Source organism: Rana temporaria, chromosome 8 (genome assembly GCF_905171775.1).
Source record: "Rana temporaria chromosome 8, aRanTem1.1, whole genome shotgun sequence".
Lineage (NCBI taxonomy): Eukaryota > Metazoa > Chordata > Amphibia > Anura > Ranidae > Rana > Rana temporaria.
Genome location: NC_053496.1, coordinates 117,983,712 through 117,997,005, shown reverse-complemented (window position 1 = coordinate 117,997,005; position 13,294 = coordinate 117,983,712). Strand labels below are relative to the sequence as shown.

The following is a 13,294-nucleotide window of genomic DNA, read 5'->3' as shown; positions in this document are numbered from 1 at the left end:
AAAAGGACGCCAATTTTGTTTGGGAGCCACGTCGCACGACCGCGCAATTGTCTGTTAAAGTGACGCAGTCCCGAACTGTAAAAACCCCTTGGGTCTTTAGCCAGCATATTAAAACATCAAAAAAACACTAAAGCATTCATTTTGTGTAGAGTGAAATACACTTGGTTGATCCTGCCTTTAGCTGTCCCTCTCACTGTGTTCCCATTGCTGCCTGAGATTCACATATGTGGGTGTATAAATAGTGGCAAATGATAATCCATTCCCTCCCCTTCCACTCTTCCTCCTTTTCCACTCATTTTGCACCTCCATTACACCCCACTCTGCACCCCCAGAATCCCCTTTGTCATACATCGCCCTGTGAGTCATATCTAGGCAGTTCCATTCTCTAGGATTTGGGGTAAAGTGGTGCACCTTTTCTGTAATGGTTTTCATGGTGCCCCATAGTGCTAAACACTATTGGGGACTGGATATAGTATGCGGATTGATTACATTCACTAAGAAACTCACAAAAATGCTTATTTTTAATATAAATCGGTAGTAAATATATCAAATGTAATTGCTATTTACTATAAAGTAAAAAAAAGAGCCTTGGATGTAGATGTCGTCTGAACAAATTAAAAGCTAGTGTCAATCATCTTTGACTCCACCTATACCATATTAATGCATAACAAATTGTGACAGGAAGTCAGATAAATCTGTGGGTGTTGTCACAGACGGAACATATCTTTTTGCCTTGTTTAGACAATACACCAATCGTTATTAGGAGTCGGCTGGAAAATGTAGCCAGGAAGGCTAAGGGCCGTTGGAAGACTCCAGCTGTTCAGAGTGAGGCAATTAAGGCCTCTATAAGAAGTCCAAAGGATTACCACTAATTGGCTGCATCACTCCTAAGGCTGTGTGAGTAGGAGAGCAGTGCCAGAAGGTCTTCTGTGGAGGTGAGGAGAGGATTGATTTTTTCTGTGTGAAACAAAATCAAAAGACTATTGTTTTGTGCTGTATGGCCAGCACTGTCTACCCAGCAGTAGGCTGTGTTAGACTTCATAGATAGGTTCCTGTGTGGAAGGTAGACGCCCAAAGTGGCTAGGAGTTATTTTATGTTTGATTTTGTTTATGCTGTTTGGATGCTTGCAATTGTTTTCCAGCAAGATGGAAAAATAAACCCAAAACTTTGTTTTCAACCGTCTTCGACTGCCAGTCTATATAAATTCAGTGTGTGGTGAACCCATCCAAGGGGTCACACACCCCGCTACCGAGCTAACCCCTCACAAAATACACAATTGATGTTCAGTAGGATTTATAGGGAGCTGTAAACTGTTTTTTTTAATATTTATAATTTCATTTGAATTGCTCTTCTGAATTTTTTTCTTTTTGTCATGCGATCTGCACAGCACCAATCAGGGCTGGCCAGGCAGATACTCACACTGTAGAGAGCATACATCAGCAGAGTAATAGAAGCCCCTCCCAAGGAAATTTTCCTTCAGATGCCAAAGAACAGGGAAAGATCACGTAACCAGCCGACAGGATTAATCAGGATTAAAAAAAACTCCCTCTCCCTGCTCCACACCCCTCTCTGACTGCAACTCCCAGAATCCCTGTGGAACTCTAAGTGCAGGATTTTTTTAGCTGTGAAATATGGCCAGCAGTATAGGGCACCATTAAAACCATTACAGAAAAGGTGCACCACTTTAGCCCAAATCCTAGAGAATAGAACTGCCTAGATATGACTCACAGGGTAATGTATGACAAAGGGGATTCTGGGGGTGCAGAGTGGGGTGTAATGGAGGTGTAAAATGAGTAATGGGGGGATACAGAGTAATGGTAATGGGGCTTGCAAGAGGTACAGAGTGTGGGGTAATGAGGAATGCAGGAGATACAGAGTGCGAGATAGTGGGCGTACAGGGGCACAGAGTGAGATTTAATGAGGGTAAAGAGAGAGAATAGTGGGGGATGCAGGTGGTGCAGTGAGGTAGTGGGGCGTGCAGACCTTTGGGTAGTGAGGAATGCAGGGGGTGCAGAATGGCAGGTGCTAGGGGATGCAGGGTGTGACAGACCCAACCAGGACAGGGGCTTTTGGAGGGGACTGCAGGGTGGCCTCTTGCCTACTGACTATGGGCCCTGGCTTTTAAGGGAACACTACTCTTTGGGAGGTGTGTGCCTGGGGGACCCTTGGAGTGATCTTGCCTTGGATTCAGGATTGTCTCACTGAAAACACACAGACTCTGGGAATCTAGGCCTGTAATCCATATTTAGGGCCTCTTTGCCTATAACCAGCAATGACTGTTTTAGATTGTGATACTCAGAGCAGGTGTTTAGATCATCAGCTCAAAGTAACCTTCTACTAAGTATGTCTCTCTCTTTGTTATTTGTGTCTATTGTTTCAGTCTGTCTGATTATCTCTGTGTTTATACGTATAATAATGTGTAATGTGCAGCACTTTGTATTCAGGGTTGTAGGTGCCCAACGGTCTGGACAACTAGGCTGGTTAAAGTGACTAGATATTTAGCTCATGTTAATTACATAACTGTCAGTTATTAGTAGCTAGATGTGGATTAGCATTATGTGTATGTTGGCTTTCTATAGCTATGAAATGTGACAGAACCGTCCAGCACTCAGCTTGGGTGCGTCCATCAAGATATAGCTTCCTCATGTCTGGAACCAGGAACCAGACATTATAGCTGACCATCCAAGACTAGCCAACAATTAGCTTGGATGCAAACTGGAACACTTTATTGAAAACGCACCAAGAATATATAGTACACTTGAACAGGGCGGTGCTACGTATCAACGTCACCACGTCCCCACGAGCCCCCGGAAACATGGGCGTTCGTTCCATTGCAGCGCAGCTGGCTGCCCTTTTTTAACATTATTTTATAATTTACCTGCCTTTTTATTGTATCGCTCCATTGTTTGAATGACATCCAATAAACGATTTAAACCTTTATAAGAGGTAATGCACATTGCTGCCTATTTTTTTTACTATCCTCTATATCATCTACCATTTTTCCTGAGTTCTGATTGACCAGTAAAACGGGACCCCTAGCTGCCATTCTGGATATGGAGATGAGGAGTCTGTGAGGAGCCTAAACATTTGGGATATCCAGGTTTACCAACCTACCTTGCAGAGGTTTATCAGCCAAGCCATCACGACCTTGTTATTTGAGGTCCAACACATCTGGTAAGGGTCCCCCCCGTTTTTGTTTGTGTGTGGCACTTGAGGAAATATCCATATTGGTGGTGGTGGACATTTTTACCCTCTCCCTGTGGTCTTCACCTTCACTTTCCGTTGGATCTATTGGCATCTATATTTGTGGACATTTCACATTTATCTGGACATTTGATGTTTGATTTTCATGGATGTTTTTATATTATTATGTTTTTGAGATATTAGTTATATCTTTAGTTCACTATTTTTTGGTATCACCATTTATCATTATTTTTGCACTTTTTTTGTATGGTTAATACATCACTATTGGTATTTTCTTTTGTACCTCAATAAGTGGTTTCCCAAAACCTTTTTTTTTTGGTTTATGTATTCAGTATATCACTTAGCGCAACTTTACAAATTTTTCCACTAGATCAGGTGAGTCTGATCACATTATCATATACTGTAAACAGGAATTTAATTAACATAGCTAAGGAAAGCCAATGCAGAGGGTGCAGAGTGTGGGGCAATAGGGGGGGGGTGCATGGGGAGACACTGGGTAAGATAGTCTGTCAGTCAGACTGTATAGGGCCCTATGATTCCTAATTGTGGCCCTGTGAACAATAATAGGAAACTGGTGGCACTTTTTATTCATCCCAAATTTCACATATGTCTGTTTATTCTTTTCATCACATCAACCCTTTGGGCATAACATTGAAAATGTCAGGAAAGGATTTCCAAAAGCTTTTTTTTTTGTTGTTGTTTTTACCAAGTTTATTGAATATGCAGATTTACACAGAACATCAAGACACAGACAACATAACATTTTGAATCATTTGTTTGCTTGGTATTGCTTCATTTGAGTCTTTTACAATGGTTTTATTTTTTACATCCTTTTTGTTGGGTCTGGCATGGCTCAGGAGGGCAGGGGAGGCAAGGATCTGTGCAAAAAAAAAAACATGATATGAATACATGTTATAAATTTGTTTTCTTAACTGACTTTATAAAATATATACACATTCTGCATTGAGAGAAACCTGGTATTCAGTAGTCACTAATTATATAGGTACTAAATTGTGTCTGTTGTCAGCCTCTAAACAATAAATTAGTATGGCATCACTAAATATACCCCAATACAACCACTACTTCTTCTTCTTGATCCTCAAGCTCTGAATCACAGAAGCCATGGTTTTCATAAATTGAACTGATGATGACCAACAAACCTGAAACGGCTGTATGCAATCTCGAACAAATGGCCCTATAATATTAACCACTTTCTGTTCTTAGGCCATTTATAAATGGCTTAAGGTTGCAGTGGTTATACCGGGACCATGGTGGACATTACAACCATGATACAGGTATCGTTTTTTTCCGCTGGTGATATTGTTTTATGTAAAAGTGATCCGAGCGGCTGTAGAGTCACTGGATTACTTTTACAGATACCAGATTCATTAATAAAATAATGCACCCCCCTGTGCTCACCTACGTATGCGAACATGCATGTCGGTCCCACATGCATATGTAAAAGGTGATCACACCACACATGTAAGATACTGCCGGCAAATGTCAGAGCAAGAGCAAAAATTCTAACACCAGGCCTCTTGTGTAACTCTAAACTGGTAAGCTGTAAAGGTCTATAAAAAAGTGGCCTATGGATATATTTAGGTACCCTAGTTTAATACTGTTCGACAGGCATACACAATTTTACAGCATGACATGTTCGGTATCTATTTACCCAACGTAATATCATCTTTTATGTTTTACCAAAAATTGGGTATCATATTGTTTGTGTTCACTAAAACGCATGAAAGTGTATTTTTTCCCGAAGATTTCCATTTGATAAACTGCTGCGCAAATATTGTGCGACATAAAAAAATTGTAACAACAAACACTTTATTCTCCATGGTCTCTGCTTAAAAAAAATATATATATATAATGTTTGGGGGTTCCAAGTAATTTTCTTGCCAAAACATACTGATTGGCCTGGACTGGAAGCGGTAACTAAAAAATGATCCTTTGAAGTAGGGCTGTACCTGCACTGCAAGGGTTAATTGCTTATCTAGGTCTAGGGGAACAATGGAACAATATTTGCTCTCCTGCTCCTTCACTCCTCTCTGCTGCTAGCTAGACCTTGCAGCATCTTCTCCCCAATGCTCTAGCAGTCCAGGGTCCTGATGTCATTAAAACCAATGCAGGGTGTACAGCTTTGCATTGGGCATTGACACCGAAGGACAGTTCACTGCTGGAGCCTGTAGGATCAGGTGAGTAAAAGTGTTTCTCCTCTCCCCTAGACTAAACAAGCAATTTTCTCTTGCAGTGGGGGCGCAGCTCCGTTGCAAGGGCTAATTTTCAATTTTCCTGGAGTTGGGCTTTATGCAGTATAGGGGTCCATACACAATGGGTTTAAAAAAAATGCTGCAGGGAAAATCTGCAAAAGAGATACAGACAGGTAAAAATAGTTTTCCCCTACTCTACCGAAAAAAATAAAAATGTATTTCTGTCTGTGTTGCTGCCCCAACTTTCTCCTCGTGTCCTGGTAAATGGTTGTCAGAAGGACAGGGAGTGAGAATAAATCTCAGAGTCCCAGATTGGAGTAAAAGCTTGATAAAGCTTTCGTAATGTTTTGCTAGGACCTGTAAATGTGAGAATTATGGTAGTGGTCATTGCTAACTTGTTTTTAAAAGGTACAGGCTCCATCCTGATACCAAACTTTAGTAATATTCTGCAGCTCTTCCTACCTAAATTATGTGGAATAAAGTGCTAAGGTGCCATGTCACTTATTGATACATACATCATAAATCAACTTGTGCCTGAATTCATGTAAGAAACTCATTATGCAAAGATCAATCAGAATAAATTCATCAATATGAAATAAAAAAAAAGGAAAAATATATGTGCAATCTTTGGTTCAAAAATTAAGCATGTTGCCATCAACAGTGGCTTGGAACTGGATGCAGGCAATCCCACCCACAATCCAGAGGTGGAAAAAAAATTGATTTATAGACATAGGGCCAGATTCTCAAAAGAGATACGACGGCGTATCTCCAGATACGCCGTCGTATATCTGAGTCTGGCTGGTCGTATCTATGCGCCTGATTCTTAGAATCAGTTACGCATAGATTACTATTAGATCCGACCGGCGTAAGTCTGTTACGCCGTCGGATCTTAACTGCATATTTACGCTGGCCGCTAGGGGCGTGTACGCTAAAAAACGCTAAAAATGTTTTGCCCTTAGTAATACCTTAACAATAAGTAAGCAATGGCCGCTTCCATATACACTGGGTAAAATAAGTATTAAACATGTCACAATTTTTCTAGATACATATATTTCTAAAGGTGCTATTGACATGAAATCTCCACCACATGTCAGTAACAGTCCATGCAATCCATACATACAAAGAAAACAAAACAACTAAGTTCAGAAATGAAGTGTATGTGTAATAAAATGGAATGACGCATGGGAAAATTTTTGAACACACTACTGAAATGTATTTAATACTTCGTACAAAATCCTTTGTTGGTAATTACAGCTTCAAGACGCCTCCTGTATGGAGAAACTAGTTGCATGCATTACTCAGGTGTGATTTTGGCCCATTCTTCCACACAAACATTCTTCAAATCTTGAAGGTTCATTGGGCCTCTTCTCCAACCTCTGATCTTTAGTTCTTTCCATAGATTTTCTATTGGATTCAAGTCAGGTGATTGGCTCGGCCATTCTAGCAGCTTTATTTTTCTTTCTTTGAAACCAATTGAGAGTTTCCTTGGCTTTGTGTTTGGGATCCTTGTCTGGCTGAAATGTCCACCCTCGTTTCATCTTCATCATCCTGGTAGATGGCAGCAGATTTTTATTAAGAATGTCTTGGTACATTTTTCCATTCATCCTTCCATGACATGAAGTTTGCCAGTACCGTATACTGAACAACAGCGCCACACCATGATGTTCTCACCTACAAGCTTCACTGTTGTTATGGTGGTTTTGGGGTGATGTGCAGTGCCATTTGACCTCCAAACATGTTGTGTATTATGGCATCCAAAGAGTTCAATTTTGGTCTCATCTAACCAGATTATATTCTCCCAGAATTTCAGAGTTTTGTCGAAAATGTTGTGCAGCAAACTTTAAACAAGCTTCAACATGTTTTTTCTTCTGCAATAGAATCTTGAGTAATGAACATGCATACAGGCCATGGTGTTGAGTGCATTACTTATTGTTTTCTTTGAAACAATTGTATCTGCTAATTCCAGGTCTTTCTGAAGATCTCCACAAGTGGCCTGTGGCTCTTGGATAACTCTTCTGATAATTATTTTCACTCCTCTGCCAGAACAGTCGCGAGGAGCACCTGGTCGTGGCCGGTTTATGGTGAAATTATGTTCTTTCCACTTTTGGATAATGGCCCCAACAGTGCTCAATGGACACCTTAGTAATGAGACACCTTTTTTTAGGCTATCAGTTGAGACTGAACCAGCTGATATTAATTTGCACTGATAAGGGGTGGGAGTGCTTTCTATTTACTAATAGATTTTAGCTGGTGTCTTGGCTTTCCATGTTTTTTTGCACCTCCCTTTCTTCATGTGTTTGATCATTTTTCGACTTGTCATTCCATTTTATTACACATAACATAATTTTTTAACTTATTTGTTTTGGTTTCTTTGTATGTAGGAATTGCATGGGTTGTTACCGACACGTGGTGAACATGTCAATAGCATCTTTAGAAATATATTTACCTAGAAACTTGTTCAATACTTATTTTACCTGCTGTATAAGTTGCCCTAAATGCAATGAAATTTATTTTATAAAAAAAAGGCCCTAAGGCCATGTTAATTGGGAGTCAAAGGCTCGATGTTACCCAGCCCATAGCTCGGATTATACAGATGCATGGTCAGATTAAGGAGCAAGCCCAAGAGCTAACCAGTCAACAATTATAGGTATTTGGATCTAAAGGTTGTCTATACATTCATCAAAGGGAACTGGCTGCTACAACTCCAAATTACATTATCTTTGGAATATTGGCGGTTGTATCCTGACTGGTCTATGGGGAGACCATTATCCCTAGGCTTGGCAAGTCTGTGATTTGCAGTTGTGGCTCTCTGGTAAGCAGGCTACCACATCACTGGGTGTTTTGCTATAACACAAATTGTTTGGGAAGGTTGGTGACACCATTCAACTTTGTGGAACTTCCTTTTACAACATCTTGAAAGATAAACCTTCAAATGGACTTTCTGTGTTATTATTTGGACTCTGCACAAGTTTTTTCTATTCTGATATCACTTATGAATTTTTCACGGATTCATATACCTTTTTGGGGTTTGATTTATTTTCTTCACTTTTTTACTTCATATACCTCTTTCTTTATTATTATATGAGCTATTATTGTAGCGCTGCACTCTTTTGAATTATATAATGAAATTTATTTACTACTGATGTGTACTACATAATTCTTTTCACAAAAATATAATGGCAAATATTAAATTTGTAAATGATTTTTGATGTTTACTGACTCACCAGGCTTAGGACACTTTGGTTTTTGGTCCTGACATTGCTGCACTGGCTTGCATTCTGAAAAGGAAAAGTAGGGACATTAGATGGTATGGAAAAAGCGTCCCAATTGAAATATTTTCCCTCTTTTCTTGTTTTGGTGGAAATTAAAACATTTTGGATCTACCCTCACATTTAATCCCGATGAGAATGATGATCAGGATAATTAGAGAGAATGAATCTCGCTAATGAGGACACAGATAGTAGTAAAAACCTGAAAGGGATATTAACCCCCCACCACTGTGTCCATATCTAAAAATGTTATGCTTTTAGTAATACTTTAACAATAGGTAAGAATTGACCGATCTCAAAAGTTGACCTAAGTAAAGTGAAAATGAATTATCACTGATGTGTACTACATAATTGTTTCGATAAAAAATAAAAACATAATGTAAATATATTCCAGCTGAATACATAAAAATTACATATGCTAATTATTTTTGCTGTTTACTAACTCACCAGGCTTAGGACACTTTGGTTTTTGGTCCTGACATTGCTGCACTGGTTTGCATGCTGAAAAGGAAAAGTAGGGTCATTATTTATGAAGCCATATGTATTTTAGGCATTAGATTACTACTGTTAATGATAATATATAAAGGTCTAAAGAACAATTCAAAAAGAAAACACTAAAAGCTGAATTTGATAAAAGTGTCTAGTAGCAAATATTTATATATCTTTGATGTCTGATAATTAGACTTACAGCAGCATATTTGTATGACACAAACAAATGCAAAAGACACTAGACTCTAGACAGCACTGAAAACCTATAATGTGCTTGCTACTGGTGATCGATTAAAATGTATTCTTACATAAAATAGCTGAACATGTTGAAGCATGGTTTCTATGAAACAGGCATATTGATTTAGATTTCTTTACAAGTCCTTATCAAGTTATCTCTTAGGTCTCGTACACACGACTGAGGAACTCGTCGTAAATGAAACATCGTTTTCCTCTACCAGTTCCGTGTCAGGCTTGTGAAGAAACTTGACAAGCTTTCTTTGCATACACACTGTCAAGACCAAATCTCCTCGTTCTCAAACGCGGTGACGTACAACACATACAACGGCAGGGAAAGTTCGATTCCACTGGCACAACCCTTGGGGCTGTTTTTGCTAATCTCATATTACTGCGTGTTAAGTAAAAGTTTGGTGAGAGACAATTTGCACTTTTCAGGCTGTTACAGCGTGACGAATGTGCTATCTCCATTACAAACGATACTTTTACCGAAGGTGCGCTCCCGTCTTATACTTTATTCTGAGCATGCGCGGGTTTCTTAGCATACACACAAACGTGTTTCTCATCGAAAACCAGCCCGACGTGGAACACGATGAGGAAATTGAGACTCCCGTCGAGGAAAAAGAGAACTTGTTCTCTTTTTTTCTCGTCGAGTTCCTCGACAGTTTCCCAGATGAAAAACATACACATGACTGTTTTCCTCGGCAAAAAAGCTCTGCCACCAAGTTTCTTGATGGATTCTGTCGAGGAAAGCGGTTGTGTGTATGAGGCCTTATATTAAAAAACCCTTATGCCTTGTACACACGATCGGTTCACCCGATGAAAACGGTCTGATGGATTTTTTCATCAGATAACCGATGAAGCTGACTTTCATCAGTCTTGCCTACACACCATCAGTTAAAAAAACGATTGTGTCAGAACGCGGTGACGTAAAACACAACAACGCCCTGAGAAAAATTAAGTTTAATGCTTCCAAGCATGCGTCGACTTGATTCTGAGCATGCGTTAATTTTTAACCGATGGATTTCCCCACAGACGATCGTTTTTTCTATCGTTTTTTTACCATCAGATATTTTTAAAACAGGTTCTATGTTTTTTCACCGATGGGAAAAAAAACGATGGGGCCCATACACGATCTGTTCGTCTGATGAAAACGGTCCATCAGATCGTTTTCATCAGACGAACCGATCGTGTGTATGCGGAATTAGAGTTATGTTGTATTTTTAATTTGGCATGGGACTTCTGGATTTAAATTAACACATCATGTCGTAGACACCAAAACAGTGTAAGGCCAATCGTAAATTTTTCCACTTTTTGAAGGGTTTTATAAATTTAAAAAGCTACTTACGGTCCTGGCACTTCTGATCATGATGTTTTTGATGCTGATGTTGTTCATGTTGTTCATGATGTCCATGAGATCCACCTTTAGTTGAAGACATTGTTGTTGGCTGGTGTTAGCAAGTAAGTTCAAAGTTAACTCAAAGGAATAGCAAGTTCTGTTATGAAGGCATTGAACCTGATGCTTTTATACCCAAGTTGTTTCCTGCTTGTAAAGGGGGGGGTGAATCTCTTGAAAAACCAGTTTGATATTTACCAAACCAGGAAGGAAGGGGTGTTGCCTCTTTGGTCTATCATTTAGCTACCAATTACACCCAAATCTTACAAATCTTACATGAGTTATAGATGACTCTCTTATTGAAGACTAGGTCAAGAATTCCATAGCTGATACTATGACTGAATTAATATATCGTTAGATAGTAGATAACAGTGTTGCCAACCTACCAGATTGAAATTTATGGCAGGACACCAAAAATTTACTGGCGCAGCCAAGTTTTTACTGGCAGTTTACAAAAGTTACAAAACTACATCTTTAAGCGCAAATTTCAGTATTTAGGCTACAAACAAGTACACTACGCAAATAGCAATGTGATTTAAGGTATATATTAAGTGTAAAAAAACATATTTCTGTTATAATAAGGGCGGATTATTTAGTCCATCAGTTTTTTGTCACCCTTGTCCAACTGGAGAGATTTCCCCTTCACTTCTGTTCCATAACCACCACAGAAAGTGAGGGGATTCTAAAGACCCCTGCCACCATCACCTCCTGACACCATCACCCACTACAACCATCATCACCCCCTGCCACCATCAGACATCACCCCCTGCCACCATCAGACATCACCCCCTGCCACCATCATTATCCATCACCCCCTGCCACCATCACCCACTACAACCATCATCACCCCCTGCCACCATCAGACATCACCCCCTGCCACCATCATCAGACATCACCCCCTGCCACCATCACCTCCTGACACCATCACCCACTACAGCCATCATCACCCCCAGCCACCATCATCACCCCCTGACAACCGTCATCACCCCCTGCCACCATCAGACCTCACCCCCTGCCAACCTGATGGTTGGCAGGGGGTGATGATGGTCATCACCACCTGCCACAATCAGACAGACATTCACCCCCTAACACCATCAGACATCAGTCACCCCCTAACACCATCAGACATCAGTCACCCCCTGTGGCCTGCCACCATCAGACATTAGTCACCCCCTGCGCTCTTACTTTACAACCACTTTAACCGTCTCTTCTCTAAGGTAAATATTATTGACTTAATTGTCCCTCATACCCGATGTCCTCCAGTCCCCTTATACATTCTGTTTTTGTAAACTCAAGATGAAGCCTAAACAGTATCCAGGTAACCGGGGGGTAAAAGTATCAATATATCCCTTAAAAAAAATGTTTTTCTTAATGCATGAGAGTATTCTGCTAACCTTCTTACCTACCACCTGCCACTGATCCACAAGGGCCCCCAGATTTTTTTCTATCACGTATTCCTCCAGTGTAACACCTCTCTAGTATGTTGCCTGCAAATTTTAGCACCCAATGAATAACTTTACATTTTTCAACATCTGCATCGGATGTCACTTGCCAAGTAGCCTCCCTTCTGCATATTTCATCAAGATAATGTTGCTACATCCTGGGCCTAAATTATTTCCTTGCATAATTTAGTTTCCTGTGTAGATCTCAAAATTAAACTCTTCTCCTAACTCGACTCCATTTATAAACAAGTCAAACAGCATTGACTCCAAGACAGAACCCTGAAACACATCACACAAACCACTCTGAAGTTGAATTATTTTTCACTACTCTCTGTACAAGTTCTTGAAGCCAGCCTTCAATCTATGTACAATGTACATAGAATTGTCTCCACTCCAATAGACTTTATTTTATAAAGCTCCACACCGCCTGATAACATCTTTGGGCAGCCAGATTCCGGGTCTCGATCGCCCACCGCTTTTATTGGCCAGGGGGGGCGTCACTCCCACGCATTAGCGGGAGTGCAGTTCGTTTTAGCATTGCCCAATCTCTACAGTGAGCTGAATGTGTGCAGTTCACTGTACAGAGGTCGACAGGCAGGTAAGTAAATTTAAGATAAAGTATGTCTCTTCTGTATTAAAAATCCTGTCTGCTTGTCCATTGGAGCCCCTAAGCATTTAGCACTGGTCTGTAGCTTCCCTTTTTAAAATATTAGTACCATTCTATGCTCTACGCTAATCAGTCGTTACTATTCCATCAGTAAGGAGTCTTTACAAATCAGAAATAGCGGCTTGGCTAAGCTTTCTGAGGACTCACATCTGTAAGCCATGTGTAAGTCCTAGTGATGTGTTTATATTTAGCTGTCAAGTCTGTTTTGAACTCCAATTTCTGACAACCACAAGGTTGCTTCCCTTAAAATGGTATTAGTATTACTATACTGCCAGTCAGTGCTATATACCACCATGTCATCTAGATAGGCTGTCTTTATACCATCTGTGGGATCTTAGGGTCCTGTCCATGTCCCTCTGAAATGTCGCAGGGGCATTTT

General features: G+C 40.1%; 1 protein-coding gene across 2 annotated transcripts; it reads right to left on the bottom strand.

The window, feature by feature from the left end:
- Positions 1 to 3,887: 3,887 nt before the first annotated feature.
- On the bottom strand, positions 3,888 to 10,913 carry LOC120909008. Of its 2 annotated transcripts, XM_040320582.1 has the most exons (4): positions 10,759 to 10,913; positions 9,135 to 9,188; positions 8,643 to 8,696; positions 3,888 to 4,083 (listed from the first exon to the last, which is right to left on the bottom strand). In XM_040320582.1, exons 1-4 carry the CDS (start codon positions 10,822 to 10,824, stop codon positions 3,946 to 3,948), a joined length of 312 nt encoding a protein of 103 aa, XP_040176516.1. In that variant the 5' UTR covers positions 10,825 to 10,913; the 3' UTR covers positions 3,888 to 3,945. The 2 variants fall into 2 exon arrangements, with proteins under 2 accessions (XP_040176516.1, XP_040176517.1); XM_040320583.1 differs by lacking the exon at positions 8,643 to 8,696.
- Positions 10,914 to 13,294: the final 2,381 nt, after the last annotated feature.